General features: G+C 46.5%; 1 protein-coding gene across 2 annotated transcripts in view; it reads right to left on the reverse strand.

The window, feature by feature from the left end:
* The window catches only part of ALX4 (ALX homeobox 4), a 70,396-nt gene that overhangs the window by 22,131 nt on the left and 22,564 nt on the right, over window positions 1-25,701 (reverse strand). For both annotated transcript variants that reach the window (XM_084632306.1, XM_084632307.1), the window contains one exon: window positions 2,595-2,905. In XM_084632306.1, the coding sequence (XP_084488432.1) occupies window positions 2,595-2,905 (311 nt within the window). The remainder of the gene's footprint in view (window positions 1-2,594; window positions 2,906-25,701) is intronic.

A 25,701-nucleotide genomic window follows, 5' to 3' on the forward strand; every position in this document is an offset into this window, starting at 1 on the left:
ATGCCTTCCCGCCTTTGTTTACATGTAGCATGTAAGGGAAGGAGAAGTTTGTTGAGAGCTTACTTTTGTAAAGGTGCCCCTGTCACTGCAGCAACATTGCAGCACATTGGGATTGTTGACTGCTAAGGTCGCTGCAGTTTGGACCATGCGATATCTCAGCTAGCTGGCTCCTTTAAATAAGGTTCAGGGGCATCTGCAGGTGCGGAGTGAGAAAACGAACAGCACGCTGCACCTCAGGGGAAACTCAGCTTTATTGCCTGTAGACACCAGCTGTGGAGATTAGAATCCAAAGCAGGCAGAAAAGTGGCCTCTTCAGTGTCTGGAAAGGGGCCAAGCTGTGGAATGATTTCCAAAGACACTCCATTCCAGAGCTCCGCAGACAGAGCCCACTGTGCCGGGCCTGCTGCTGGGGTGAGTTCTTCTCCAGGTGCCTGGCTCCCAGTCGGGTATTTCACTCGCAAAGTGTGAGCTGGGGAGAGGTCTGGAAAGAACCAGACTAGTGACTTGTCTGTCTGGGCTCTGTCTCTGCTACAACCTGGTGCTTTGGGGACTGTTTAGTTCTGGAGGGAGACCAGCTTGGCCAGAGGGAAGGCAGTTCCAGGACCAGGCCAGGCTTTTACTGAGGCAAGTCACAGCACAGACCACCTCATCTCCTCCCCATCAGGCTAGGGAGAAGAAAGGTCTGGCTTTTGGTTCACCTATTACAATATCTGCTCCTTAGGGACCATAAAGTTCCCTGTTGGAGTCTCAGGTTCGGTTATGGGCCAGCCACGCAGTCACACACTACAGGTTAGAGCCTCAGGCAGCAAACTTCCATCAAAGTCAATGGAGCTATGGTGATTGGTAGCCACCAGGAAAGGGGGCTCATGTGGCAGGTGAAATCCATTCAAGTATGTTGCCACCATTTGGCAGGTGAAAAAAATACCATGGTAGGGACTCAGGTAACTTGCTGTGTGTTCTAACACTAGGTTTTCTCTTGTTTCTTGCAGCTTGAGCTTCCTTAGGTAAAGGACTCCAGTGACCTTGGCCACTTCCTCCATCTCCACAGATCCCTGCCCATTCTCAGGACAGTTTCTGTCACCCTCAGTTCTGTAGGCCACCTTTCTCTGGCACAGGTCTTAAGTGGAGGGGCAGCAGCAGGGCAAAGCTGGTCGGCTTTGGAGCGTACGATTAACAATCTGGTCACTCCATTTTAACAAAACCCAGGTCTGCAGACAACAGACACAAATATGAGCTAAGTCTCTCACACATGAGCCAGGCCTAGAACCCCGGTCCTTTGGCTCCAGAATACAAGCTTCTGTCACTGTAGAGGTGAGGGAGTGCTCCATTAGTTAACAGCAGTGGTAGGCCCCCTAACCTGTCTACAGGCCAAACTCTAGAGGGGAAGATCATTCATTCCCTCAAACATGCACAGGGCCCAACTCACTGCAGCCTTGCACTCTGTGTTGTCATTGCCACTACTAGGGCAAAGTGTACAGTACTATCATTCACTGTGCACAGGTGTGAACGATGATGAAACATGCAAGGCCATGGAAGATCAGGTACCAAATCCTCTCCTCTACACCCCCTGGAGTACCTCTGGAGAAGCTAAGATGCATGAACCAGAGGCTCTGGGCTGAGCGTGAAAAGGAGAGTCCCCCCTCCCACTACCATAGGATTGCCGCTCCTGAGCAAAAGAAGTCAGTCTGTGCAGCGTGTGATCAGTAAACCTGAGATTGTACCCGGACCTCCAGGAGAAACCATCAGCATTTGCGATGTGTCTCCAAGAAATACTATCAATAGCCACTTCCTGGGATCTCGTCTATGCAAGCCCTGATGAAGCCTCAGCTTACAACTGTGTGAGACCTGGCAGCTTTGCAGCCTGGGGTTGTTGTTGGACTCCCCTGTTCTTTTGGAGGTGGCAGCCATACCTTTTTGCCCCCAAACAATAGGCTTCCTGCTTTGTCTCTGAGCCTGCTCGGCCAACCAGGCAGCAAAACCCATTTCAATTGTGTCTCTGCATTCTCTGTCTCTGCATCCCTGGCCTGGCAGGTCATGATGACCTCTGCCTCCCCCACCTTGCCAGCAATGGGATATAGCATGAGAAAGGTTGGCGCCACCGTGGCTACTGAGCCGGTGTCCCCATCTGATTCTTTTGGAGCAAACTAATTTACATGAAAGCCTTGCTGGAGTAACTGTCGCTGAAGACTACCTGCTGCCTTGTTGCTTGCGAAACTGCTCCATTAACTCAAGGAACAGCATGCTCCTCTGTGAATCTCAGAGGATACTAATCCAAAACAAAAAAGTCTGCACTAACACCAGGCAGAAATAAGGTTCCCTGTATCTTGGTCTATTGATGCCCATTGCCTAAGAGAAGAGCATGAGTCTGTGGCATGGACTTTGGGTACAGCCCTGTAGGCTGTAAGTTTAAGTGGAATTAGGGGTGAGGTTCTAGGCAACCTCAGCTAAGATGTAACATTGTAATACAGAGCCATCTTCCAGATCTGTTAAGTCCCAGTGAATTATAAGACTCATTATCTTGCTGCCTGGAATATTCTTCATTCACACACTGAAAACCCCACTGCTCCCATCCACCCCAAAGCTTCCCCCATTACCTGTACTCGGGCCTCAGTGAGATCGGTCCTCATGGCTAGCTGCTCCCTGGCATAGACGTCTGGGTAGTGGGTCTTCTGGAAGACTTTCTCCAGCTCCTCCAGCTGGTAGCTGGTGAAGGTGGTGCGGTTCCGCCGCTTCTTGCCCTTGTTGCTCTCCGAGTCGGCCTTGTCCATGGGGCTGGGGAGGTCAGTGCTGGCCCTGTCCTGGGGTACCTTCACCCCGGCCTCCTTCACACTGAGGTAGCTGCCGTCCATTCCCGCAGGGTCAGAGCTTGGCTGTAACTCAGCCTCTCCCAAGGAGCTCTCTTTCCCTGTTTGTATGGGAGAGAGGGGGAAACAGGGAGAGAGGGAGAGAGAGAAAGAAAAGAATGTGAAGCCCAGGACAAATGAATCAGTTTGAACAGGAGTCACTCCAGTAGGGAAAAGAAAAACTAACAGAGAGAGCAAGGGTCAGATGGGTGAGGAGGAAGGAGGGAGTGTTAGAGATGGGGTGAGGGAAGGAACAGAGGCCAACGGGAGAATGGGGCCCTGAGAAAGGAGAGGGACATGAGGCGAGAAACAGGGCTGTGGGGCTTGGATTAGAGCTAGAACATGAGAGGGCTGGGAGATGAATGGGAAGAGCGGGAGAGAGAGGGGGACTCTTTTTATGGCATAAGGGAAGATTAACAACACCTTAATTTATATTCAGTTGGAATTTTGCGAGTCTGGTAATAATGCCTCAGATGAAACCCATGGCAGAAATTGAGACAGATGCCACCAGCGTGCAGAAGCAGACCGAAGCATCCATAGGGACTCCATAGGGAGGAGGAGGGGTGAGGATTCCACCTGCTCAGAATGTCCCTGGAAAGAATGGAGCCAAACTGGGCCTCTCCCACCCAGTTCTGGTTGGAGTTTTGAAGGCCCGTTTCAATGTGAAACTCACAGCCAAATGTGGGAGGCCTGGTGAAGCCCACACCATAGAGTGGAAACAGAGGCAGGTTCCTGCAGCTGTCTACAAAGGGAAATTGCTGAGATTTACACAGACTGAGCACCAAACCAACCCAAACCTCCTTGCCTTTGCTGATTTCCCGAGGACTGACTGTCACTAGAGCTCGACTTCAGGATGGAACTTTCCCAGGGTTTTGGGGGCTCTCAGTATCTGGTATGTGGGGGTCAAATTTGACTCTAGCTGTATTTTTAAATTTCAGATGATGTTTATTATGCCAGTGAAGGCTGATCAAAGCAATATCACCCTCCATAGACCTGCGCGTCCTTCATAGACTCCTGTGTACCAAAAGGGGTAACAGCGTATGGAGTGGCTATCATTGCCAGTTCAGATGAGTGCAATCTGCTCCCTCCTATGGGAATAGGTCATCTGAACTAAATCTCTCTACGGTGCATATACGGCCATTACCATGTTAGCTGAGCACCTCACAGTCTTTAGTGTATTCACCCTCACAGCACCTCCCCTCCCATTGTTCCATTCTACACAGGGGGAACTGAAGCATAGGAAGGCAGAGAGATTTGAGCAAGGCCATGTAGGAAATCAATAGCAGAGCAAGGGACTGAATCTGGACATCCCAGGTCAGCAGCCTAACTTCTGGACCATGCGTCTTCTCCTGTTGAATACAGGTTGCTAGAAAAACAACTGCAAATGGTAGCCACATATTATGTTCAATAGGCCCTGTTCCCCTGTCATTACACTCATATAGCGTCACTGGCATCAGGAGAATTACTCTGATTTACACCAGTGAAAATGAGAGGGGAACCAGGCCCACTATGTTTTGTTAGGGCTTCAACAATTTTTGGAAGAGAGGAGGAAGAAGAAAATGATAGCAATCACTGAAGAAAGTGATAAGGTAATAGAACAGAAAAACAACAACACCCCAATTCAGTTTCCAGCCGCAGAGAAACAAAGGGAATCCACTTGCTGCTTCCCATCAGACTGTCCCCCGTAATTAATAATTAACCTAGTGACATATAAAAATAGTAGAGTGAAGAAAGAGGTTAATAATTTTATTGGTAATGTGTGTTAATTTCTCTCTCAACCCCTGTCCTGAAGGCTAGAACCTCTTTGAGGCTTCTTTAAAAACATACCTAAAGCTATGTACATAAAAGAAAAATTATGTTTTATTTATTTAAATGCAATGATAAAGGGAAGAATCTTATTGACAATCTTTTAACTGGACATGAATTGTTCCTTTACTTTCTTTCCCCAACTGTAATGTAAGTCCCTGTCAGCTGTTAAACAGCTACCATGTTCCATGCCAGAGGTGGCTGACTTTCAGTGGTGGGTGAGGTGATCTTTATACAGGTAATGGCTTTGGGATCCTATGGGATGGACGTCACCATGGTTAAATAATGGGAATTAGGAAGTCCCATTTGCTAATCCCAGCTCCACTTGCAACTGCCTCTGGAACCATGGACAACTCATTTAACCTCTCTCCATGGCTCGCAGTCCCCATCTATAAAATGGGAACCCTACAGTGCACACCTGTTTAAATGTTTAAGGATTAATCAGTGAATAGTTGTAAAGAACTGTGAACACACAATGTGCTATGTAATTGCTAGATGATTTATTAAATAGACTACAGCATGTACAATATAGGGCAGGTAGCTCTCATTTTATAATTGACCAGAACATGCTAGACACACTTGAGGGGGCTCTGTAAAATAATAAATCATATGCATGTAAGAAAGAATAATAATAAATCTCTTATTGCTCTCATCAACAGAGTCATTATATATATATTTCTCCAAACTAACATTTCATTCCAAAGCAACTAGCCCCCACCTGCAAGGGTAGGAAGGGTGGGGTATAAATCCAGCCTGGTTGCACTGACGGCCCTCCCTCGACATACTAGGTGTGAATTCATACACACTACATTACACCTTGCCATGTCTTATTGGTTCATTTAGCCACAGCTGATTTGTGTTGCCATGTCACTGCTTTGAGCAGAACTCAGCTCCCACTCTGGAACAGCTGGGTTTTAAGCCCAATCTAAGATAGGGTCAGACTTGTCAGGACTCCAGGTGACTGGGTGAGTATGTGGCTATCAGCTTGCTCACTCCGCCCTGCCGTACCACTTGTGCTGTTGCACGAATGTCTGAGCAGTGCCAGTCTGGTGTGTACCTACCTCCTCCCCACAGTCCCGTCTATGGGTTAATTTGGGTTGCCCTAGCCGGGTCCTATACCAGAGATGTCCACACTTGGCTCAGCATTGTGCTATGAGCCCAAAGGCCATGCCTAATCTGCATAGAATGGAGCAGACTTTGCTACTCCTCTCTTCAATAGGGAAGGACATCTCCAGGCAACTATAGTTCCCAGCATACAGTGCTCCAAGTGGCCTGGCTACTCAAGTCAAGGTGGAGCATTGCATTCTGGGATCTGGGATGACCCCTTGTGTTGAACACAGGGTGTGTGCGCACACTGTAGAACTCTGTTAGTCACACTGTGGGCTGCCCTAATCTGTACTGTTCGTGGATTTTGCAAGCCTGTGACATGTAAGGGTTTCCCAAAGCACATTTTGCAAAGACTGAGTACAGCGGAGCGTGATGTGGTTAAGAATCACAGCTCTTCAGCCAGATTACTCCCATTACTTCATGCCTAACTTTGCTAATCAGTGACTGTAGCAGAATAAAGGGGAAAGCTGAACTGAACCGCTACAGGCTGGGGACCGACTGGCAGTTCTGCAGAAAAGGACCTGGGGATTACAGTGGACGAGAAGCTGGATATGAGTCAGCCGTGTGCCCTTGTTGCCAAGAAGGCCCAATGGCATTTTGGGATGTATAAGTAGGGGCATTGCCAGCAGATCAAGGGACGTGATCGTTCCCCTCTATTCAACATTGGTGAGGCCTCATCTGGAGTACTGTGTCCAGTTTTGGGCCCCACACTACAGAAGGGATGTGGACAAATAGGAAAGAGTCCAGCGGAGGGCAACAAAAATGATCAGGGGGCTGGGGCACATGACTTACGAGGAGAGGCGGAGGGAACTGGGCTTGTTTAGTCTGCAGAAGAGAAGAGTGAGGGGAGATTTGATAGCAGCCTTCAACTACCTGAAGGGGGTTCCAAAGAGGATGGAGCCCAGCTGTTCTCAGTGGTGGCAGCTGACCGAACAAGGAGCAATGGTCTCAAGTTGCAGTGCAGGAGGTCTAGGCTGGATATTAGGAAACACTATTTCACGAGGAGGGTGGTGAAGCACTGGAATGGGTTACCTAGGGAGGTGGTGGAATCTCTATCCTTAGAGGTTTTCAAGGGCTGGCTTGACCAAAGCTCTGGCTGTGATGATTTAGTTGGGATGGTCCTGCTTTGAGCAGGGGGTTGGACTAAATGACCTCCTGAGCTCTCTTCCAACCCTAATCTTCTATGATTCTATGAGAGAAGAGAGGGTGGAATTGGCAAACTTTTCAAGTTTAATTTTGAATTCCATATATTAGAGTCCGGGAAGTTAAAGATGGAAACTGTGCATTAGGTCTTCTCATCCATAACCCCTTTACCAATTCAAGATTGTTCCCTACAGTCTATTCTCTAGCCAGCTTTGAAACATCTTGAGGCAAGGGTCTTCCATCACTATCATTGGGCAACAATTCTAAATGTCCTAATGGCTTTCACCATTAGGACATTGTCCATGCTGTTCAGCCAAGTTGTCAACCCACTACCCTTAGCTCAGCCCCCTTTGTACCAGTACCACCTTAACCACCCCCCTTGCATTTTTCAGACACTTGTGCCTGGTTACAACCTCCCTTATAACCCATTCATTGCACATGGGGTTTTATCACAAGCACATATTTGAGGGCACATGTGGGGATTTGCAACAGGAAAACAGACAAAATCCCTCCTCCTATTCTCATGATCTAAGGAGATAGGCACAATTCAGGTGAAAAATCAGCGAGTGTAATGTGGCTGTGGTCATGGGCAGAGCTGGTGGACCAGTTTGTCAGAAGGGATTGGGACGTGACCGGGAGGGCACTCGCTATGCATCCAAAGGTGAAGGAAGGACAAAGACAACTGGACAAAGGAGACACATGGGGAACATAAGAAAAGATGCACAGGCAGAATTTTGGAAGTGGCAGGACAGGCTATAGATATTTAGTAGATCTAAGCCTTGTCTTTTGGGGGGTTCCAAGAATCTCAGTTCATTCTCCCCACGTCTACTTATTTTGGTTGATCCAGTACTATCAAGTTCTAGCTGATCTAATAAGTAGAAGTCTAAGAAAAGGACATTTTGCAGGGAAGTTTTTCCCCATGAGATCTTCTGCCCTGTCTTAGAGTCTTAAATGGCTCAAATAATTGGGGAAGCATCTGTTCTGAACCCCGGCTTGCTCCAAACAGTTTGAGATTTGTCCCTCCCTGTTTTCAGTAAACTGTGTTGCTAGGAGAATCACCCCAGAGGGAAAAAATGACATGAGAGAGAGAGGATGCAATCTAAGGAAACAGCTTCTCCCCCAAATTACCCTGCACAGGCAAACCTCTCCGTGACAGCGGGCAACAAGAGTTTCCTCTGCATCATAATTTTGGGGGATTAAACAATTCAGGTCATCTTAATGGAGCAAAACTGTTGATTAATGACTGTAGAATATGACTCTCTGTGTTTATAAAGTGCTTTGAGATCTTAGAGTGGATGGTGTTGTATATATGACAAATTCTCTTCTTCATGACACTGAGATAATTTTGTTGACTTTGATGCGTTTCATTGCATTCACTGAGAGGAGAATTTGGCCCTGTACTTTATTCTCTCCCATGAATAAGCCACTGGCCTGGATTTAATCCTTAGGTTCCAGAAGCACAAGGAGTTCTATATTGGCACAGAACGTCCACCAGGAATGGAGGCACACTGCATTAACTGCCTAAATCCCCCCCTTCTCCAGCTGGAGATCTGGAACCAGCTGATGCTACCCCCAGTGTGTGTGTGGTGGTGGTGGGGGGGAACGGGGCAGCCAAAATAATTGAACACCTCCCCTAAGTGCCCTCTGCTAACAAAGCTCATATGGCATCCTGGCTGGATTTTGAAGCAGACCTCCCTGAATGCAATTGCCTGGGGATGGTGGCAGTTGTACTGCCAAAGTCCTCCCAGGCGCAGCTGCTCTTGCAGATGCAGAGGTGAATCTGGCCCATCTGGTAATGACAGGATGTCTTGACAGCCCGGATGGAGAGGCCAGCGGCTATGCCATTCTCAGCATGGTTGGAGCACTGACTTCTGCTGTGCTTGTTACTTTGCAGCTATGCCATAGAGGAGGAGGGAGGGGCACTTTCAGTGTGTGGGGCACGGGATGGTGCATATATGCAGGTGCAACATGTAGCTGCCCAGGCATTTGTATGCACCAGACTCATAAAGCCAGCAGCCTGAATCGCCAGCAGTTAGTCTTCAAGGGGAAAGAAGCATGTGTGGCAGGGCCACGCAAGTACTTTTGTAGCAGTAGGGAGGGCCAGGGAAGCAAGGAAGGGAGACAAGGCAGAAGAGCCAGAATTGGAAGGGCTCTGCCCATCAAACCCAGAGCCACGCAAATTCCCTCTGTGGAACTGGCAGGGGAGCAGCCTGAGAACAACGGCTTGGAGAAGTGGTCAGCTGTCATCTGCCAAGCCTTCCCCGCCCCCCGCCTTCACCCCCTACGTCTTCTTTCCCTGTTCACTAGGCCCAGGGTCGGGGGGAGAGGCTGTGGCCTGCAGGCCCTAATAATGACTACAGGAGGGAAGGGGGAAAAACCCACACACACCAACATGGGAGAGCATTGGGTTTGATCTAACTTCGTTGACTGCATAACATAAACTGCAGCTAGGGGTTGGACCCAGGGCTTTCAGTGGAGATATTTAGCTCAGCTGAAAGCAAACAGCCCTTGATTTACAAACAGCACTGTTATGCAACCCCCAAGGACAATATATACTGGATCTGTCTGTAGCAGGGATTGCCCTGGCTTCGTGGGGTCAGTTCCAAACCCCCTTAGCCTCCTTTCCTTTCAAGTCCTCCAGCCCTTTATTTGTTGCCTTTATTTCATGGGATATTTCTCAGAGGATTCTTTTTTGACAAGGGTGATTGTTTCCACGCCTGAACAGCAGAGCTGAGCTACCCTGCCCTCACCCTGCCTGTAGAGACTCTTGAACTGGCTACCTGCAAGATGGTGCCAGGTGACAGGCAGAACCTGCAGTAGCAAGGACTTAGTGATGGTTGTAGAATTTGTAACAAAACCTTCTCTTCCTCCCACCCTTCTTTTGTCACTCTTCCCTGCCTTTACTTGGACTGGCTAGAGGGACAAGGGGTATCTTTAGAATAACGTATACTGAATATTTTGCCCTTATTTGGTGCTTTTTGTGTGAAGATCTCAACACGGTACAATGGGGGATACCATGTTAATTGCCTCATTTTACAGAAGGGGAAACTGAGGCACAGAGCAGGGATGTTCCTTGCCCAAGGTCATGCAGGGTGTGATGGGCAGAGCTAAGACTAGAACTCAGGACCCCTGGGTCCTAGTGTCCTATCTCTTTGAAATACACCCAAATATGTGACTCTCAGAAATTCGAGGGAGAAAAAGCTAGTTCATTCCTTTTGGGTGTCAAAGCAAGATTGTTCCTTTGGTATCTTCTCCAGAGATTTGTGCAGTCTAGTTGTAAAAGTCCCAGGTGGTGGGGAACCCACCATGTGCTTTGGGGAGACAATTCCACAGTCCAATAGAGATGATCATCCGTGCTAAGAATGAGAAGGAATTAAAATGTACTTTACATAAATAATCAGAATGTAGGGCGGGATAAAAAAATCTGACTGCGGGACTGCAGATCACATGATTAGATGAGAGCCATTCTAGTGGTTACAGACGTGGGCTGCGCATGCGGGTTGAGAGTCCTGGGCTCTGTTCCCAGCTCTGTCAGTGCACAACCTTTGCCAAGTTGAGCCATAATGTCCTAGTCTGTAAAATGGACTCTTACATATGTAACTACCTCCAGGCAGGCTGGCACTCTTTAAAGGTATTTGCAAAGTGCTACGAGATCCTCAGGTGAAAAGCACAATAGGCCAGACTGTGCCCTGCTGCTCTGAAAGGCAAAGGAAGGGAAGGGCAGGGCTCTCTTCCCTGCACAGCAGCATGGCACAAGAGCAGCTCCTTTTGTGTCCCCTGGAGATCGAGACACTCTGAAAGGGACAGGGGTGGGGGCGTAATGACCACAGGCCAGTGGAGCTAGCTAGCCATGAAGCTATGTTGTAGCAGATGCACTGTTTCTGAGTGTCAAGGAGGAATCTCCAACCTGAGGCAGTGCCTTCATGGCACAAATGAGCCCCATAGTAGCATTATACATTTCTTTTTAGAGTGACTTGATTCTTATGGCCCCTGTTCAGGACGATGCCAGGAGTGGTGGAGAGAAGCAAAGCCAGGAGGGTTCAGTTATGGTCATCCCTAATGAACAAACATAAAAATGGCCACCACTGAACTCCATGAGACAACTTCTGACCTGCTGTGAAGCCATTGATATCAACAGAGGTACCCCAGGAATGGATGTGGCGCCATTTGCCGTCTGCTCTCTTCGGTCATTGGCAGAAACAGGCAGTCTCTGAAGTGCCAGTTCCATCCCAGTGTCCACCCAGCTGTGACTGGGGCTGGAGCAAGAGCAAACCCATTTATAACCCATGGTCAGTTAGAAGTGGGAATGGCAAGGAGTGGACTGCAGGGAATATGTCAGACCTGTATGGAGGGGGTGGTTGCCTAGAGAGCTTTGCCAAGAGAGGGGACTTGCCTTTCCCAAGGAAAAGGGTCACCCCTGTCTAATAACCTCAAGATAGTTCTGTTAAATATTGACATGAAGTAAATTACCTACATCTGCCTAGGGATAGACAAGTTCTGACTTCTTGTAAGCAGAGATAACCTCAAAATTTAGATCTAAAGTTTGAGGGGTTTGGATGCAGGCTTTTTTCTAGTCACTCTGAGCAACATCATGATGAGGATTTCCTTGACCAGGAAGCAACGTAAGCATCACTTATTCTCATTACACCCTTCAGGCTCTAAAAACCCAGATATACAGTTCAGTGCCTTCCCTCTGCTCCCCAGAACCCCTTAGCTGCCCTGAGCAGCAGCACAGGGAGACCTATTCAGTTCCTGAGCTGTGCCGGTGTCTCTGCTTTTCAGTCAGAGGACACCATGTGACCTGCTGTCAGAATCCCCAAGCCACCGGATACAATTTGTCAGCGTGCAACGGCAAACTAGTATAGTTTGGCGCAGAGCTCCTGAACAGCATTATTGTTCCATTGCTATGCAGGAGCTCCAAGACTGGGGAGATTCTCCCACACCCAGGTTCTGCTCCTCCTTCCCCCCAAACACACACACAAGTCTGGTGAAAGGAAGGGCCTTTGTTGACAAAATGCATCATTCCTCCCACTGGATAACTCTGGGGACAGCTGACGTCAGCTACGCTGAGGAAAAGAATTGCTCCTACTGCAGGGGACTAAGCATTTGGAATCCACCCTCCAGATTTTAGCAGACAATGCCCAGTGTGCCAGAGAATGGCAAATCCCCCAGGAAGGTCCCTCCCAATAAACTCAGGGGGAACATTTTTTCCTGACCTCAGTTCTGGCCAATCAGCTTTTCAATGTGAACCCAAATGATCGTAACCTAGCACTGTAGCCCACCACTGAGACACCACTTTTATCCAACCCCTTGGACCGTTATTGAATCCTGTTAAGGTGGATCCTACCGGTATTGTCCCTGTAGCAGAGTAACAGACTTTTGTCATGCAATCACTAGGGCTGCGTGGATTAACAGCTCGAACCTATGTCGCTCCAAATGGGCACTATATTTTGGGGAGGGTAATAGGGCTGTGCCTTCCTGGAATTCTGTCATTTCATTCAGACTGAGTTCAACATTTACAGTGAAATGTTCACACTGCAGTGAAATGTGAAGATTTCACACAAGGACAACACCACTAGGCCCAAGTTGAAATGACAAATGTTTTGACATGAAATTTAGCCCTGCCTCTAATTTCCACACACATTATATTTAAGGCCCTGATCCTGCAAATTGTTGCATGTGGCTAAAGCCTTGTGTCTGCATGGAGCCCACTGCAGTCTCAGGGCCTCATATAGATACTAACTGCAAGACAATTACATAATCAGGGAGATGCACTTACACTGAAAAGCCATGGTTATCACTGTCTTTTAGTACTGCAGATCCCCTAGTAATCACTAGTGAACCAAAGAGGCCTGCAGGAACCTGCCATTGCTAATGAAGGCAGTGTATGTAGTTGTTACCAGGTTGATGCTATGACTTTACCATGTATCTTTATACATCATGATATTCTAGCTCCATCACTGAACCATAGCTATTGGTGAAAGAAGAGTCCTGTTAGCCCTATCTAGCCCATTCCTCCTGGTGAGTGGTGACCAGTCTAGTGTTAAAGGGCTGCCTAAATCGTGGCTTTGCCATGAGCACTAAATGAGGGGCACCCTGTCCTGCTCTCTCTCTGCATGGGGTAGATCACAGCTGCTTTGAGGAGGCTATGTTCCCGCTGTGCAGCCACCTGTGAGGTGGGTAACCTGGGCAGGGGAGTAAGGAGCGCTCAGCTCATCAGAGGAATTTAGGCTCTTAACTCCCTGTGAAATCAATGAGAGTTTGACACTTAAAACCTTTGAAGGTCTAGGGTGAGAAGAATTCTGGGCAAGCGCCCTGCTCATGGTAAGATACACACTGCTTTCCACTTATATAGAGCAGAATATTATATGGAACTGGCTAGCATGAGTGTATGTACCACTGTCCTCTGCTGAATGGACCCAGAACTGCCCAAGCCTGCCAGACTAGCTGCTGATGGAGAAGTGCTACACCCCTTTCTCTCCAGCACGGCAAATCAGGTCATGGTGTAACCCTTATTTCTTTGAACAATTAAGTTTATTTTGGTTTTAATTTCTCGGACCCCAATTTTTGGGAGATTCTGTAACCTAATCTAGGCTCTTCATGCCATGTTTGAACCCCTGTTTTAACATCACTGCTAAACTTTCCCCCAGATATGGATGGGGGAGCAGATTAGCTAGCGAGGAAGATTTACATTACCAATGTACTCCATAGACTTGGCCATCTGTAGTAAATATATCCAGTCTTTGTGATCTTGCCCTAACTAACACATGCGGAAGCTATTATATTTTTTCCCCAAGTTGTCTGTTACAGCCCTTTATTTATGTCTCTTGTCTACTTCAGTTGAGAAGTTGACACGTGGCTGTCATTTAAAAACCAAACCAAGTATTCGTTTAAAAGATAAAATGGAGCTTCTGCATTTTGATTCATAAAAGCCAAAACACTGAGAGTTATTCACATTCAGTGAGCAAAGACCCTTGTGCTGCCCAAGCACAGAGGGAGACACAACCCTTAGATTTGAATGTCTTGGCTTTTATCACTTTATTAATGATTACTGAGTGTTTTATAAAGCTTTTTTCCTCCTGAGGGATCCCAAACAGATAGGGAACACTTGCTCCCCACTAAAAATGCAGCCATCTCTGGGGAGGGATGTGGCAGCTGTTAGACTTTCTAGAAGAATCAAAGATTACAATGATCAGTTGCAACTGTCGGTGGAATTTAGGCACAATAGGTGGAATGTCATTAACCCAACTGGAATTTGGCCTCAACACCATAAGCATCTGGAACTGATTCTCGTGGCTACTATTGCAGGGCTGGCTCACTACCATGAAAAATACCCAGGGATCCTTAATGATCACAAGTGGTTAGGACAAGGAATGTAAAATGGATCCATAAACACAATACAGGGCTTAGTTCTGCTCTCATTTTGGGGTAACTCCTTTCATTGCAAAGGTGTTGCTCCCGCTTTGCTCCCTGTGAAGGAAGCACCAGGTCTCTTCGTAGTTTCCTGTATGCATTTTCAGACAGGTAAATAGAGGAAGTTGCCTACAGTCCATGCTTGCTTTGGCAGATCAATTAACCTCTTCAGTGCTGGAGAAAATACCAGATAATGTAGGGCAAAGAGCACTTCCAGTTCTCCTCCCTTCTCACAGCAGCCATGTTGCCACTGAAGCATTGATGTTCCTATAGGAGATCAGGTATTTTGAGGAGTTTAACAGTCAAGTGTAGCAGCTAAGGGTTAAAGGCAGGCGTCCATTATCAGGGCTACTCCTCAGATAGAGCAGGAGCTCTGGGTGAATGTCCTGACAGTCTGGAAGCCAATCCCCACAACACTGGACCTCTGTGTTCCCAGCACTATCCCAGCAGAAGCCCTGACACAATTGAGAGGCTCCTAACCCACCAATAGCCTGGGCCAGCCCATGATCTGCAGCAGAGTACAGAGTCTAACCACACTTCTGCACCAGTTACCTTGCTAAGTGACTGGAATTAGAAGGAGATTCAAAGGCCCTGATTCCCCATTGCCCCGCACCTTGTATGGTCACTTATCCTACTGCAAAGCGGGTGTGAACACCATCATTCTGATGCGGGAACATTTTATGCCCACTTTGCACAAGGCGCTAGGCCGTGGTGAATCAGGCCCCAAGTGCTGACTAAGGGATCTACTTATTTTTTCCTTAGGCCACATATAAAATGCAGGTCATTTCCAATTCCCCAGTGGGTTTCTTCTCCAGGGGCTAAAAGTCGAAATAAAATGAGCAGCTAGATGCCTCCCTTTGGACACTGCAGACTCTGCCGACTGAAAGCCCACTTCAGATGCGGTGCCCTTTGGAGCAGGTTTAGTCCATGGCATGCTTTGCCCTCCATAGGTCATCTCTGCATTAGGCTGCCTCAGCTCTGGATAAGGATGAACACAAATTCCTGGGTCACATCTTTTGATGTCTGCCACCATTGTTACGCAGGGGTGTGTGTGCGATGGGGTGGAGTCCTGCATGAATGTTTGGTCTTGGGATGCTTTGTTTACCCACACCAAAGAAAAAGTCTGGCTGCTCTTGCAGAAACTGAAGAAAGCTGGTGACGTGCCTCAGAATTCTGGATCGCTGCCCCACTCATGGTAAGATACACACTGCTTTGCACTCGTCTAGAGGAGACTAGTGTGTGGAACTGGCTAGTACGTGGGTATGTATCACTGCCCTCTGCTGAATGGACGCACAGTAGCCCAAGTCTGTCTCATAGGCCTGTCCTGCTAGCTGCTGGTGGAGATTCTTTAACTTAAATGGTGGAAGCTGTGGTTTTGGAGCAATAGGATCTGAGTTCCCATTCCTCTGCTGCCCTGATGTTCCAAATGGGTCAAATTTGCAGCATGAAGACAACTGTGAATTTCCTGGGTGGTGCTGGCCAGTTATGTTAGAGCATGAAATGGCTATAGATGCTGCAGTCTGGCCAGAACATGCCTCCTCCTGGGGGGAAGGTAAGAGGGCCAATTTCTGTCTATCCAATGCACTCATTGTAACAGTAGCCAAGCCCTGTCTCTTCAAAAAAGACGTGTTACTCTAAGCGGAGCAGACGGCGAGGATGACGGTATGTAAACCCTGGAGCAGAGAATGATGGGTAGTCACAGACACCCTTCCCAACACACTGGCCTGAAAAGAGCCTGGGCTTTGAGAGCCTAGCGCAGAAGTGATGTAAAAGGTGCTGTAAGCCACACATTGTAAGTTGGTCCATTGGGTTTCTGTTTCTCTGACACCCAATGTGTAACCTACAACACCAGTTCTGTCCCCAGTGTGTTTGGCCCAGAGACTCGCATGAGAGTCTGCTTATACCCGGCTGCACACAACCCCGACTGACTGGCTGGCTGTGTTTTGTTTTGATAATCCCTATGTGGGTTTTTAGAATAAATGATCTGATTTGTAAACCTTAACTTCAGCGCATCTAACAAGCCCGCACCATGTCAGTTCCAGCAACAGAGCATGTGTGCGTTTTTATGCATGAGTAATTTTATTCTCTATGGTTATTGTTGTTTTTGTTGAGTTTCTTAAAACCAGGTCTCTTTTATCCCATAAAACATCTGCTTTAGAGGCACATGTTGCTTTGTTTACTGATTTGTTGAATTCATGCACCCTGTGGCTACTTGGGAAGCACAACATCATCAGTTTAAATGCAGCTGGTATTGTCTGTTTCTCTCTCCTGCTTGTTAAAAGACACTAACTAAACTCACTTTTGTATAAGATAATGTATGCTGAAGGCCCTGAACTGAGGCTATGGCTGGAATTCAAACAGGGCATGGTTAATGCCCTGAGTTCTTCTTCTTACTATAGCACTTAGCTGAACTAGAAGAAAAGACAGAGCTGGACAGTAAAGCTTTTACTGCTGCTTTAATATGCAGCTTATGCCACTGCTCACTTCCCAACTTTCAGAATGCAAAATATTGGAAGGAACTGGTCTGTGTGCATGTGCTTGCCACTGCCCTCTGCTGGACAAGCATAAAATTCCTCAACTGCGTGTCAGAGGTGCTATACTGCTGACAAACGAAGCAGTAATCTCCTTGAGTTAAGAGCTTGTCAGTTTGGAGTAGAAAGATCTTAGTTCTCTCTTTGCTGGCCCCGTGAATTTCTGAGCGGCCATGGTTTTCAGCATTGTAACAAATGTGAAATTCTTCAGTAGCCACAGATGAGTTACACAATATGTTAGAAACCTCCTGCAGCCTTAATCAAGATCAGCTACTAGGAGGCTCTTTAAATGAAATTCACTTGATCATTAAAAGTGAAATTCACTGGTGTGTACAAGGTCAGCCCAAGGCCCATGCATTACTGAAGTCCCACTTGAGCAGGATTCCTCCCTTGGGTTGACCATGATCAGCTAATGAGTTTTTAAACATGATTTGCCCTGTCTGGATTAGAAGCAAAGTCCTGTATAAAGTCACATTAGTTAAAGTGGGTTAGCTATTGTGTTTTTACACACCACTTTTTTCCCCTAGCGTATATGTGCCCTTAAAGAGCTGGGGAGTAAATCCTAACCCAGCTTCTGGGCTCACTTCCCTGTCTCCATAAACATGTGTGTGAGCTATTTCAAGTCTCTGCCTTTGCCTGCACTGACATTGCACTGTTGGTATCTGAGGGCATGTTTACACTCTTGTGCGGCTGTGGTGTAAATGCCTACTACAGCAACAGAAGGGTTTTTTCCATTACTGTAGGTAAGGGCAGTAGGTAGCTCAATGGAAGAATTCTTCCAATGACCTAGCTGCGTCTACCCTGGGGGCTAGGTTGACCTTATTATGGCGCTCAGGGTGCAAACTTTTTCCATAGCCTTGAGCGATGTAGCTTGGTTCATCTAATTTTTAAGTGTAGACCAGGCAGAACTCATTGCTTTTAACAAGAAGGGTGCTAACCCCCCCCCCATTTCCTTGCAGTATATTTTCAGTCAGAGCCTGTATAGTGCAGAATGAGGCTAAAGAGTATTTCCAGGGGACCTTAAACAAACTTGCAGCTTCCTTTAGATTTGGGACTTGATAGCCTTCATGATGAGGAAGGTCTGGGTCACATAGGTGAGTTCTGGATCTGAAAGAAAATGTTTCAGTCTCCCAATCAGAAGCAGGTGTTAAAAATAACAGTCCTGGCCAATGCCACTACTGGATCTGCTTAGCAGCCAGGGGCCTAAAAAGATCCTTAGATTGAGCATCTTAATAACAAAAGGTGGGCATCCCCCTTTATTGAGCGGGGCAGATATCCAGTTGGTCATCTCCTTCAGATGTTTCCCCAGCAAATTGGCATTGCCTCCATCTTCTCTGCAATAAGCCTCAGCGTTTTGTCGTTTAAAGGCTAGACATTGAGTAACCTGAGAATCTGGACTATCAGGGTCAAATGGAGGTGAAAGTTATCAGTATAATCATCCAAATTACTGACAGAGTGAGGCAACTCCAGGCCCCACATAGAAATCAGCCAAATTGTTACAAAAAGAAAACCCCACTTCAAAGCTTACTCCACTAGAGGGATTTGAACATACCACAGCCAGGCTCTGGAGCTATGTACAGCATATTTTGATCACAGAATCATAGTAATGTAGGGTTGCACGGGACCTCGAGAGGTCATCTAGTCCAGCCCCCTGCGCTGAAGTAGGACCAAGTAAACCTAAACCATCCCTGACAAATGTTTGTCTAACCCGTTCTTAAAAACCTGCAATGATGGGGATTCCACAACTACCCTTGGAAGCCTGGTCCTGAGCCTAACTACCCTTAGAGTTAGTGTTTTTTCCTAAATGTAACCTAAATCTTCCTTGCTGCAGATTAAGCCCATTATTTCTTGTGCTACCTTCAGTGATCATGGAGAACAATTTATCCCCAGCCTCTTTTTAACAGCCCTGAACATATTTGAAGTCAGTTATCAGGTCCCACCTCAGTCTTCTTTTCTCATTGCTAAACATGCTCAATGTTTTTAACCTTTCCTCATAGGTCAGGTTTTCTAAACCTTTTATAATTTTTGTGGCTCTCCTCTGTTCTTTCTCCAATTTGTCCCCATATTCCCAGAACTGGACACAGTACTTCATCTGAAACCTCACCAGTTCTGAGTAGAGCAGGACAATTATCTTCCATGTCTTACATATGATATTCCTATTAATATACCACAGAATATTAATATTAGCTTTTTTTGCAACTACATCTCATTGCTGACTCATATTCAATTTGTGATCTACTATAACCTCCAGATCCTTTTCAGCAGTACCGTACCACCACCTAGCCAGTTATTCCCCATTTTGTAGTTGTGCATTTGATTTTTCCTTCTTAAGTGAACTATTTTGCACTTGTCTTGATCGAATTTCATCCTGTTGATTTCAAACTAATTCTCCAATTTGACAAGGGCATTTTGTATACTAATCCTGTCCTCCAAAGTGCTTACAACCCCTTCCAGCTTGGTGTTATCTGCAGTTTTTATAAACGTATGCTCCACTCCATTATCCAAGTCATTAATGAAAATATTAGCTAGTGCTGGACCCAGGACTAACCCCTGTGGGACCCCACTAGATAAACAGAGCCCTGCATGGATACAAATTTATATCCGCAGATGCGGCTATCTGCAGATATAAATCGGTATCCGAGGAACCTCAGGGCTATCCCGGGAACGACAGCAGCAAAAGGAACAGAACGTGGGGCTGCCACTCCCGGGATCCAGCACCCCGTGCCGGCAGCTCTTCCAGCACGGCTGTACTGTCCATAGCCCTGCCCCCCACCCCTTCCACGCAGCTGTCTGCGTCTCCTGTCTGGGGGCGTGCACGCTGCTTGAACACAAGCGTGTGACCCAGGACATCTGCCAGTGAGCCTGGTGCCCCAGTGGACGTAGCTAGGGGTAGTACTGCCAGGCCGGAGGAGCTGCCCGCCTCCTGGGAGCAGCAGCTCCTCTTTCTGCTCCTTTCTCTGCTGCGGTTCCCGGGAGAGCCCTGCTATTCCGCGGATACCGATTTATATCCGCAGATATACATGTGTGTGTGTGCAGGGCTCTATAGATAAACCTTTCTAATTTGACAGTGAACCACTGATAAGTACTCTCCGAGTATGGTCTTTCAACCAGTTGTGCACCCACCTTATAGTAATAGCATGATTCAACTCAGCACACTGAACAAGTGCCAAGATGGACAGGGGTTATGTGATTTGTCTGGCTGTCTCCAGCTGTCTGTCAGTCTCCTTTGCAAACGGAACAGATTAAACAGTCTTGTCAAGAATACATCACTGAAGCTCAGCTACCTCCCAGAGGTGACTCAAGACACCTGCTTTGTGCCTCTCATAAAAGAGCTCGAGGTAAGATAATAAGTGGACTGAATGGAGGGAAGGAAGCAGCTTAGAGTCATTTTGTCATGAGCTGAGCAAGAGCTCAGCCACCTTAGCACTACGGGATCCTGTTTCAAACTAGTGACAAGCAAACTTCAGAAGGCTTGGAGATACAATCCAAAGAGGCATCCAATACGGTGGATGCTTATCTGAAACTTACCTAAACTATGGCCCTGACCCAGCAAAGGACTTAAGCAGGTGCGTAGCTCTGCTGATGTCAGTGCGATTACTCGCTTGTAAAGTTAAGCATGTGCTTAAGTGCTTTGCTGGATCACGGCCCTGGTGAGCATCTTGGGGCTGCAAAACGGATCTAACAATCTCCCAAGATAGGTTCCCATGAGGTTTCTGGTGCCAGAAACACTACAGTAGAGATAATTTGGAGACTCAAAATCATTTGGATCCGGATCTCAACAAACCCAAGGGTCTAGAGGTGTTTGGATCTGGGGCAGAGGCATAGTTTGACTTCTATTTTTGGTGGAGGCAGCTCCAGTCAGGCCAATAAGGTCATGCGTGGGGAGGCGGGGGTGGGGGGGGAAATTCCATGCCTGCTTGAGGCTTGCAGATTGAGGGGGCAATGCCCCCTCTCCCCTCCAAACTACGCTCATGATCTGGGGTACTAGTTCAGAGCCATTTCTAGCCAAGAACAGCACTTCTTTGGGGAATTTTGGCTCTTTCCTTATCAGCTGGAAATTGAGAGCCAACTGAAAATGAAAGGGAAAAAAAAAAGAGAAAAAAAAAAAGGTGGCTGAACTTTGAAGCACAAAATAGCTTGCTTTTGAATTTTGGGCCAATGTTTGGTCCAGGTGCTTTCCCCAAACTGTTCTGCCAGTTTTAAACAAGGGATCAGCAAAAAAATATATATATATATATTCAGATGCAAAAAAATTACAAAAAATTATTTTCTCTTCCCATCTCGTTCCTTTACTAAACAGGCCTGCTCTTAGAAACAAGGCTAAAATTTATGTCCATTCTCACTGCTCATTACAGGACTGGGAATTGCTAATGTCCTGACAGGCATAAAACGTTTGTAAATATACCGGAGATAAATCTGGATTCTGGGAGCCAAATCCTGCCAATGTTCTTGGATGCGATGGGGTAGGGGTTGGAAAAGAAGCCAGCATCAGCAAGCCAGGATTCTTTGGCCCTAAAGAATATTATATGGCACGGAGGCATCTATTGTCTAGAGGATGTTGTCAACCCCTTCAGTCCACTGGTACCCCTGCTGCATTAAATGTGACATACATAGACACAGAGGTCTGTGTGACAAAGAAAGCTTTTATCTTAGGGTTTGTCTACACTTACAGCGCTGCAGCTGCAACCAGTGCAGATGTGCCATCGTAGCACTTGGTGAAGACACTACCTAGACCGACGGGAGAGCTTCTCCTGCTGTGTAGGTACCCCACCTCCCCGAGAGGTGGTAGCTATGTTGATGGGAGAAGCCCTACACTGCTGTCTATGCTAGGAGTTAGGTCGATATAACTGCATTGCTTAGGGGATTGGTAGTTGTACCAACATACGTTTGTAGCATAGACCAGTGCTTAATGTGCTCTTGAGCTCATCATGAAATATATTCCTATACCTAGAACATAACATCTTACTGAACTGATGTCAATGTGATATGTTCTTCTTAATGTAAATCACTGAATCTAGTCGCTCAACTAGAAAGAAAGAAAGGGTCTGAGTCTGACCTGCCTGGAAACTCCCGGTGCCCCTTACACAGTCTAAACAAATATTTATTTAAATTACTCAAAATGCCCCAGTCTTTTATATGTATCCCAGAAGAGCGCCATAAAACATCTACAAACAGGACTCCATTAACCTCTGCTGCCCTGAGTTAGAGGAGCATATTTCAACTGCAGTTAAATTGAAGTTTAATAAACTCTTGGCCTCTGTTGGCTCCCTCCACAGACCCCTTCCCCCTCTGTCTTTCCTCCATGACTTATTACACTGGCATTCAGTATGAACAGCAGCTGCCAATATGGGGGACTCATTAGTGCTGCTCTTGCTTCTGATCTGACTGGTAAAGCACCTAACAGTGTTCAATCAATCACAGCTCTAAGCGGCTGCTACAATCTCACACCTCCTATTTTTTCGGTGGGGGAGGTGATCGAGTGGCCCCTTCTGGCCTTAATCTCTATGACTCTATGTAAGCCTTCAAAGTTGGATTGTCCTTTTGACTGAAGAAGGTTAGATGCAGCTCTCTGTCACCACAGTGGCTCCTCAATGGGCAAAGAGGAGGTGTTCACCCCCGAAGGTCAGAACTCATCCCACTAGCCCAGAGAATTTGGGACCAACCCAGGTCTTGAACTTAGATGACAGGAGGCCTCCATCCACTGACACAACCACTGTGAACTTATGAAGATGTTTGAAAATCCTGAAGGTTTCACCAGATTTAACACAGCTGTTTTATTCATTTGAACACATACATGCAAAGCTAATTATTCTCCCCTTTAACAGGCTTTTACTATCCAATCAGGGAGTGGAAACACTACCACATGATTTGGGCAACCAATGACACACCACAATTGCCCAAGAGTCAAAACACATTGTTCACAAACAATCCAAAGGCTGAACATGATCCACAGAAATGATATGGCAAATGCTTACAAACAACAGACATTCACAGAAACTGAGATCAATTTGCAAATGACTTCTTAGCCAGAAAGGGAGCTAAATTCATAAAGAATATTCAAAATCTATAGCTTAGCCAGCTCCCATCACAACTAACCAACCTGGCTCAAGGTTGATCTGTTTTATTTGTATATAACGAGGCAAAGAGAAAATGAAATTCATTCAAAAACACCATTGGATAATTTTGAGCAACCAAAACATTGAGACAATTGTACTCTGTTTGTGGAACTTTAAAAGAGGTGATGAATTATTCAGTGGATAAATTGCTCCTTTGAAATCATTCACTAGTTCTTTTCATGGCAGCGCATGAAATGGTGAATTTTGTTTCGCTTAAAATGTCAATAGTGCCTGCAATCATTTTAATTGTCACAAACAAACAATAAAACTAAGATTATGTGAGTCCAACGGAATTTCTCTCTTTGTTTTTTCGTACATCACTGTTTTGGCTTTGTTGTCACAACCATCTGTTTCTGTCAGTTTTTCAGTATCCCATCCCTTACTACTCTGTCTTCCTAAAGGCTTGATTCTGCACTAGTGACTTCAATGGGAGTATGGCCATTGACTTTAATGGGAACTGGATCTGGTTCAAGATTTTTATACCATAAACATACAGTGGAAAAAATAGTATGTGATCATGTAATGAAAAGCTTAATCGTAATGCACGTGCATTATGGGGGCTGAATGAAGGTTCCACAGACAGTCTTAATATTGGCATTTCCTAACTTTTGAGTTCTCAGCTTTGCAACCTTAATGAAATTCTTTTAACATAGGAAATTACACGTAAAAACGTAATTTTTAAAAAAGCAAATGGAACCCCCCGCCCCAGATATTCCATCATGTGGCATCATATTCATGCCCAAAAAGGTCATCAGCTGGGTTGGAACTGTTAGATCAACCACACAGACTTCTGCCACTTGAGCTAAGAGAGTAATTGATAGCAGTAGTAGGTTGTCATCCTCTATGTGGACCAGCACTAGAGAGGGCTGGCAGACGTTGCCAGTGGGCTTCACAGATATTTGCTGACAGCAGAGGAATGGTGAGACTCAGGAATCTTGGGTGCCATTTCAGGCTCTGGAGAGAAGCGTGCTGTAGTGGGAACAGATTCTTCTGCCTGTTTCCCCCAAGCATGAGCCCTTCTGCCCCATTTCCTCCGAACTGTCCCTGTCCTGGTCCTTTCTCTTCCTCACTCTCATCTCACTCTCATTTACCTCACTTAGCCAGTCCCAGTCTCCATACCTCAGGCTTCTCATCTCAGTGCCAGTCTCATTGCCCAGTCATGCTTCTTCAGTCAGGGAACAAGAAACAGCCTAATGCATCTAATTGCAGCTAACCTACACAGATCAGATTTCAATCGAATGCCTCACATTCACTCTACAGCCCAAGGCAGAGCCATCCCTAGGGTACGGCAAACCGGGGTGACTGCTCCGGGCCCTGTGGGCCAGACTGATTGGCCGGCATGGTCGGTCCCGGAAGTGATGGGTCGGTCCCAGAAGTGACGGATTCCTCACTTCTGCTCCGGGCTCTGCATCCCCCTTTGGGCCGGCCCTGGCCCAAGGATTACTCACAAAAACTGCTCAGGGAATAATCTTGGATCAACAAATCTGCAAAAATTATAAATGTCTCCTGGACAATTCACAAACAGAAAAAAGGATAATTCACTCATCTCTAGTCCTGGATAGTGAATTTAGTCCCTGGGTCTTACAATCTGATCCATGTGGGAGGAACTTTGTGCATGCACAGAGGTCTATTGAATTCAATAGAGCTCTGCACAGGCAAAAGGATCTGTCCATATGGAGGAGATTTCATGACCAGGATTATAGTCCTTAAATTATGCCTCTTCTAGTCAGAGTGCAAGTGGGGGAAAAATAGCTGGGAGAATTTAATGGAACATGTGAGTCAGAGCAGGTATATGTGAATGGTGTATGCATGGCAAGGGTAAAAATCAATGGCCATAAAAAATTAAATTGCACCAACATTTGTTAAAGACACATGTCCAAAAGGTACTTCTTGTTTCAGAATTTCATATCTGACAGTAACCAAGCTCTCTCTGCCCCCACCCATTTCCTTCCACTCAGTTCTTTAGTGATGGGCCTATCTGCAGGGGTCTGGAAAGAATGAAATTAAGGAAGAAGAAGGGAGAAACAATTCAGGTTCCAGTGCCTGGAAAATCATGGAATTCACAGGGAATAGGAGGGAGGGAAGAAATTTGCTTAGTATTGCCAGAGACTGACCCCCAAACTGTTCCAGACTCCAGGATCAGTGGAATGATTGAAAGAAAAGTTGTTGTGTTAGGGGCGGGGGGAGGCGGGGTTGTTTCTGTTTTTTTAAAAATAGGATTCATGCTTCACTGTTGCCTTAGTTTTCTAGCTCACTTTCTATTTGGGTCAGACTTGTGCAGGGTCCCTACAAAGGCAGAAAAGCATAAGAGAGATTTTCCTCACTGAGTTGTTTTCAGGCAGCCCATTTTGTTTGTGCCACCACAGGCATCTCAGGAGAATAGATCTAGTCAGAAGTGAATAATGATTTTCCTGACCCCACAACTCCTTCCGTGGAAACAGTTAGACCATCTCCCACTGAGCCTGTATATTTCAGAAAGCTGGGATTTCAGAACTACAGCTTCAGTCCTGAGGGACACTGTGGAAGCACAGGGTAAAGCTGGAATGGAGGAAGCATCATCTTTGTGTCTTTGCAAAGCACATGGTCTGAGCTAAACAGTTAAGTGACAGCAATGGGAAAATCCTGTATGTGGAACCCTAGGTCTCTGTGACATTCTAGGAGGATGGTCTAATGTTTCCAACAGGAAAATGGGAGTTCGAAGGTCCGGATTCTTTGCTAAGTGACTCTACCTCAGTTTCCCCT

The sequence above is a fragment of the Lepidochelys olivacea genome, assembly GCF_965140295.1.
Source record: "Lepidochelys olivacea isolate rLepOli2 genome assembly, chromosome: 6".
In the NCBI taxonomy this organism is placed as follows: Eukaryota; Metazoa; Chordata; order Testudines; family Cheloniidae; genus Lepidochelys; species Lepidochelys olivacea.